We start from the raw sequence: 6722 nt of genomic DNA, 5'->3' as shown, positions 1-6722 counted from the left end.
AAGTGTTTTAGAGGCATTACTTGTCCCCTCGTTTTTGGGAGCAGTCTGTGGCACACAAGGTATGTTTACTATGTTTAAAGATTAAGAAAAAAATAATAATAAAGTTGTGTTTTCAAAATTGGAGTTCAAGTTATTTTTACTTCCAATAGTGTTAACATGCTACACAGGTCATGAACAAGATTTTATTTTCATTGTAAGTGGGCTAAAGCAGTTAATTAAAAGTAGTCTAACATAAATGCTGTAATTTGATTATTTTAATAAATATGTAACTTGGATGGATTGGATGCTGGCGTGACCACAGTGCACACGTCTGCTGTTGCTCACAGTGGTCCAAGGGACGCTCAGGGAGTTTGTGTGCTCAGACACATGAAACATTAGAGGGAACGTTGGTCATCAGGTGTATTCCAGTCAGCTGTTTCCTCGTGTGTTTCTACTTCCCCTGATCACCTCCTTGTGTGCATTTAGTCTCTGTGTTTCTTTCTTTTCTTTTGATCAGCTGTAAAACTGCCTGTTTCAGTTTAAGCATTGTTTTAAATAAATTGCAGGCTCAAAAAATGTTTTCTCCCATTTCTTCTTGTTGCATGTTGAAGCTCTACTTGGAACCTTGTTAAGATCCAACCAAGCAAAACAGGTCGGGATCGGGACTCTCAGATAATTTTAGCTTTCAGAGCCTCTGAACAGCTTTACTGCACATTTTCCCTCTTTTCTCTTTCTCTTTCTCACTCTAGCTTGTTCTTTCTTCTTGATAATCTGCCCCTCCCAGCCTGTCAGCTCAATCATATTATTAACATTAACATATTATTTATTCACATACAAGATAAAAAAACTGACGAAGCATTCAGATCATAATTCTCCTTCTAAAGCTGCTGAACAGGACAGAAAAACAACAATAATAATAAATCTCAAACTAAAAATCAATCATTTTTAACCCTTGCATGAAAATGAAAGTGAAAGTAAGCTGGTGTTTGTGCAGCAGCCTCTGGGAGTGTCTGCAGTGCTGCTGCGTGTGTCTGACTGAGGATCAGATTTAACGGGACTTTGCAGGATGAAGATGCCACTGATGCTGATGCTCCTCTTACTCGGTAAGAAAGCTGCTCTGATACTCTGCATGCACACACACACAGACACACACACACACACACAGGTTATTATATATGCAGTGCACTGATGTCTGCTCTCTGTCCTGCTGAATGAAGCCCTCCCTGCTCGGGTGATGCAGGGTGGATCCCACCACATGGTTCAAATAACTGAGATCTATGAAGCTCAGTGAGGTTTTAGTTCATCATGAATAAAGCACTGACTCACATTCACACAGATCTCAGTGTTTTATTCATTTTGAAGCAGCTCATGAAGAACAGGTTGATGACTCATGAAACACAACATCACAGCAGTTTGTTTAGAAGCTGTATATATTTGAAGGTTGAAGTAAGTGTCTTCAGTTTTTTACTTCAGTATCTTAACATTTCAATGGTAACTTTGTTAATATAACATTAGGTCATATTGAACTTATTGTGAACAAACTGCATCTCTGCTGTTCACCTGTTTCATGTCACAGTAGCATCTTTTACATATTTGTCAGCTTCGTTCAGATTATTCTGATTCATTTTGCATTAATTGTTGTAAATATACAAACGAAACCTTACTGATTGTTTTTCATCAGAACCCAACACAAAGCTAAATTCTGCTGCATCATCTCCACACTGAAAGGAAATTCACTGTGTGTGTGTGTGTGTGTGTGTGTGTGTGTGTGTGTGTGTGTGTGTGTGTGTGTGTGTGTGTGTGTGTGTGTGTGTGTGTGTGTGTGTGATTATATCGTATGACATAATCACAGACACACATACAGTGTAACTGTTTTGGTTGTGCTGCATGAAAGACGAGTGTGTATTGGGGAGGTTGAGTTACTCAGGAGAAATCTCCCCGTACATCAACTGTTACTGTACCCCCTTAATAAACCATGTGCTTAAGACTCTGCGTGAAAGTTAAAATATCTATGTTCAGTGCACATAGATAGATAGTCTATATAGTTATATAGGTATACATGTCACACACAAATCCACAAAATGTTCCAGCATCAGAGCTGTGTCCATCAGAGGGACGGCTCAGAGTCAGACAGGCTGACATGTTTGCACATGAGGACGTCTGCTTCTACTGAGTCACTCACTTTCCTGGTTGTTGACTCAGTCGGCTCCTCTTTACCTGTTTAGTTCATCTGTGAACCATCAGGAAACTCTTTGGAACTTTACCTGATGTCCTGTGTCTCTCAGCTGTTACAAAATCACAGCACTCACCTGCTTTATATTTTTATCCTCAGGTTCCCAGCATGCCTCAGGGGTGGAGGTGTATGAGGGGGTGGAGTCTGTCCTGCTGCCCTGTCAGGTACAAGCTGATGTTACCATTGACTCCATAGCAGCAGTGTGGGACCGTGAGGAGCTCAAGGACCCAACGGTCCACGTGCGTCTGCCGAGTGGTGACGATTTTAAAGATCAGAACATTCGTTACTTCAGTCGAACATCACTGAGAGCCGACGCTCTGCAGACTGGAGACCTCAGCCTCACTCTGAGGAAGCCCACAGTCTCTGACAGTGGAAACTACACCTGCACATACCGCAAGTATGGACAAGATCGGAACAAGGCCTATGTAGACCTGAAGGTCACAGGTCAGTGCTGTCAGGTCAGATGCATGCTCATGGGAAGTTCTAAAAATCTGTTGGTTGATGTTCAGGTTGTTTGTTGTGTGTCGATCACAGAACTTCCTCCTCGTTCTGCAGTCTGGTTCAAAGTCCTCTCAGGTGTCCTGGTTCCTGTGGTTCTTCTGGCTGTTATGTTTGTTGCATGGCTGTCTTGTAGATACAAAACGTTAAAGAACAAAGAAGGTGAGTGTTTTATTGGACCATCTGATGAAATATCAGAACCTTGAAGGTAATCAGCAAAGTTTGATTTGGTGATTTGACAGCACCATAGCTGTTGTCTCTGTCCTGAATGAGTTGTTAGTGATCTTTTCATCACTGATGGTTACCAAGAACTGTTAGATCCCAGTTATCCTGTACAAGACGTCTGGACCGACTCTTTGTTTGAAGGGCCAAAGTTTCTGGTATTATCATTATAGGCTAACAGAAAGTAACTAAAGCTGGTAGTGAGGAGATGCGCTGAGCTCTAAGTGCCTGCAGGAGTGTCCATCCTGCTATCCACTGATGATGCAACTGACTGATAACATAACAGTTAGGTGCAATCAATAACCACACCTGTTAGTTTCAGCTCTCCTCTGATGATCCTTCTCTTGGTAAGATGGATTAGTCTTATAATAGTTAAAGAAAAAAGGCCCCATGGATAGAAAAAGCTGTGACAACCATTGAAGAAGCTCATCTCCAGGCTGGAAGCAGGACTTCAGAAAACACAGAGTAACATCAGGACAGCAGGTCCATGCGTTACGCTGTCCATGGTTTACTGTAAGTGCAGTCAGATGTGTGATGAGTGTTACAGAAACACTGTGTCCACTTCTCCCTCGAGCTTTTACACTCTTCACAGCTTTGACTGGAGTGAAACCATGAGACGCTGAAAGCTTTGACTCTGTGGTATCTGGCAGACACGTTCAGTTCAGCTCTGCTGCTGATTGGACACCAAACACAGCACAGTCTCTTCATGGAGCAAAGGAACACGTTTCAGACTGGAACCAGTCCAACATGTTTTACTGCAAACATTTCACTTCATCCTGTCAAAGGAAGTTTGCTGCTGATGCTGTGCAGCTCATGTTGTGCTTGGTTGTTCTTTCAGTTCGTGAGGTGGAGGTGGGTTCAGGTGTGAAGTCTGCCAAGCTGCCCTGCAAAGCCACAGTTCACCTGTCCAAGGTAAATAAAGTCATGTGGAAGGACAGAGATGGCAGGACAGTCCACGTGTATCAGAAGGACTCTGAGCAGCCTGAAAAACAGCACAGACGTTACAGGAACCGAACAGAAATGATTGAAGACCCGCTGAAGACCGGAGACCTCAGTCTGACCCTGACATACCCCACACAGACAGACAGGGACACCTACACCTGCACCGCCTACAGCAGGGAGGGAAAAGTCCTGATGGAGAAAAAAGTGGAGCTGAAAGTCGAAGGTCAGTGCAGCAGATGATCCTTATTCACAGTTTGTGTTTGATAAGTCAGTGGTTTGTAATGACTGAAGTAATTTGTGGGAGAGAAACTGGTAAATGTCAGCAATTAAAGCATCAACCAGGCTCAAAGATAAGTTTGTGGGAAACTGTAAATTTGATTCATTTTTGTAGTGGTTCAGATATTGTGAGGACGTTCATGAGATGAGATGAGTGTAAGAGAATCAGACATAAGACTTCAGAGTTCTGACTCTATCAGCCCGGCTATAGTGTTGCAAAAACAAACCCTGAGCTCGTTCCCAATGTCCTAAAATGAGACGAGTGATGGAAACCTTTACAACAGCAGCAGGCGTGTGAGCCGGAAACATCCTGGTCTCAGTGTTGCATACAGATTTCCCTAAATGCTTCTTCCAAAGCTGGATAGATGCTGTCTCTCCTCATCAGAATCTCAGAGACCCACATGAGTCTACACACCACTCAGACAGCCAATGGTTTAAGGATGATGCTGGGCTATGAACAGGCTGTAGACGTTTTATGTTGGTTCAGCTTTTATGAATCAACATAAAAACTGGTGGATTAAGTAAAAACATAAAGTCCACGACTGGTGTGTCATCAACAACAAGTAAAATGTTAACATGCTCACGTTGTTTGTTGTCCTCTCAGAGTGTCGGGTGGAGGAGGAGGAGGGGGCGGAGTCCGTCTGTCTTCCCTTTCAAACCACAGAAAACCTGCCTGACGACAGTGAAGTGGTGTGGAAATGTTATGAACCAGAATACAGGAAGGTCCACGTGTATGAGAACGGCTCTGATTGGCCACACAAACAGGACGACCATTACAAAGGTCGCACTGAGATAAATGAAGACGCTCTGAAGTCTGGAGACCTCAGTCTGACCCTGAGACACCTCAAAGTGGGAGATGCTGGGAGATACGGATGTGAGGTCAACAGCAAGGAGGCCTGGAGATACAAGAGGGTGTGGCTCACAGTCAAAGGTTAGTTAGTTCATTCATGTTTGTTTGTTTGTGTGTGAGTGTGAGGTGTGACTCTTCTGTTTCCTCTGCAGGGAGAAATCAGGCCGAGAAATAAGCAGAGGCCATCAGGATCAGCTCCACTGATCCGTCTGCTCTGATCACTGATCAATCAGTTTGATGTGTTTATTTGATTATTGATCAGTGAAGGACATCAGTGAAGAGACGGTGCTGAAGATGCTGTCAGCTGATACTGAGGCCTGTTGAGGCCTGTTGTGTCCTGTGTGTTCTCAGTATGATCACACAGCTAATGTATAAACTCCTACAAACCTGTGTTCTTGGAAAGTGCACTGTTGGCTGTTTCTGTAAGTCTGACCAAATATAAGGTGTGTCAGTGTCATGTGGAGTAACCGTTAACAACACTGTGTGTATCTGTGGGTGTTTGTGGCTCGGCTGCAGGGGAGGGGAGGGGCACGGGAAGCTGAGATCCATCACTGACCACACCTTTTTAGGAGCAGTGGGTGGAGCATGCTGGACACAGCTGTGTGCAAGGGCGTAGATTTCGTTTTGGCATTGGTGGGGACGAATGATTCAGTTTTTTTTCCTTTTTGTCTTTGCTTCTTGATAAAAAGGAGAAATGTACTTGCCTACATATGCTATTCTACATGCTTTTAAACCATTTAAAATTACAATTGATAGTTTTATATGTGAGTTATATAATGCTAAATTACAATTAAACAAATGACTAAGTAGTTTAGACTTTAGTTTACTTCAGCCATATTCAATATAAATCAGGTATCATACAAAAATAAAAATAACTTCAAATTCAGCAGGGCTGGACTGGGACAAAATATCGGCACTTTGACTAGTGACCGGCCCACCATGGTATTATAGGAAAAGTCAAAAATCCTTTAAAGCCTTTATAATAAGCTTAAACCTACACCACCTTCCCTATTCTGGTATTCTAAACAGTAGCACACAGAAACAGTTCAGAACTTCCCTTCAACTCATTCATGTCACCTAAAAGGTAAACCTGTTTCTCCATCACAGCTCTGATGATTCAGTAAGGACATCTCCTGGTTTCATCTTCATGTTTCCCTCTCACCAGATAACCAAACCAACAAAATGACCAGCAGCTTTACAGCTGTGGCTCCAGCAAACATCAGCTGATACTAGAAATTAATATTAAATAAATGCTAACAACAGCTGATCAAGCTTAAACATGTTGCTGTTGTTTAATGCGACCTCCGCTGGTTTCCTCTTTCTGGCGCAGAGAGAAAAGCCGATCAGCTGATCATTGATCAGTTTCATGATTGAATTAGCAACTTTCTAGCTGAAGTAGTACGGCACAAATCCCGTTCCTTTTCACCTTAACTTTAAAGTTTGACCTCCTCGGCTGTAATTGGTCCAGCCCAGAGTCGATCATGACCAACTGGCCAATCCACCACCTTTCATTTATACTGTTAAAAAAAGAAAAGGAAGAAAACCCCATCTCCCAATAAAAACGAAAAATCACGAGCAGCCCACCGGGCAAATGCCCGGTATGCCCGACGGCCAGTCCAGCCCTGAAATACAGTCATGACAATAAACGAATATGAGTTCAAAGACTTAACAACATTACTTCAGTTACATTACACCAACATAAAAAACAGCTTTTACCAGATA

General features: G+C 42.8%; 1 protein-coding gene across 1 annotated transcript; it reads left to right on the top strand.

Annotated features, from left to right (window-relative positions):
- The first annotated feature begins 582 nt into the window (after positions 1-582).
- LOC120740775 lies at positions 583-5661 on the top strand. The gene is made up of 6 exons (XM_040043254.1): positions 583-1082; positions 2312-2656; positions 2747-2872; positions 3771-4097; positions 4755-5081; positions 5153-5661. The coding sequence occupies exons 1-6, from the start codon at positions 1046-1048 to the stop codon at positions 5173-5175; spliced, it is 1185 nt and encodes a 394-aa protein (XP_039899188.1). The 5' UTR covers positions 583-1045; the 3' UTR covers positions 5176-5661.
- The last annotated feature ends 1061 nt before the right edge of the window (positions 5662-6722 follow it).

The sequence above is a fragment of the Simochromis diagramma genome, unplaced genomic scaffold (assembly GCF_900408965.1).
Source record: "Simochromis diagramma unplaced genomic scaffold, fSimDia1.1 OVJJ01000768.1, whole genome shotgun sequence".
In the NCBI taxonomy this organism is placed as follows: domain Eukaryota; kingdom Metazoa; phylum Chordata; class Actinopteri; order Cichliformes; family Cichlidae; genus Simochromis; species Simochromis diagramma.
Note: the sequence above shows the minus strand (reverse complement) of the source record. Positions and strands in the feature narration are given on the sequence as shown.

Excerpts from the sequence above, each read along its gene's own strand:
- LOC120740775 (XM_040043254.1), top strand. The coding sequence starts at position 1,046 with ATGAAGATGCCACTGATGCTGATGCTCCTCTTACTCG. Across the intron at positions 1,083-2,311 it reads GCTGATGCTCCTCTTACTCG|GTTCCCAGCATGCCTCAGGG; the intron begins GTAAGAAAGCTG and ends TTTTATCCTCAG. Across the intron at positions 2,873-3,770 it reads AACGTTAAAGAACAAAGAAG|TTCGTGAGGTGGAGGTGGGT; the intron begins GTGAGTGTTTTA and ends TTGTTCTTTCAG.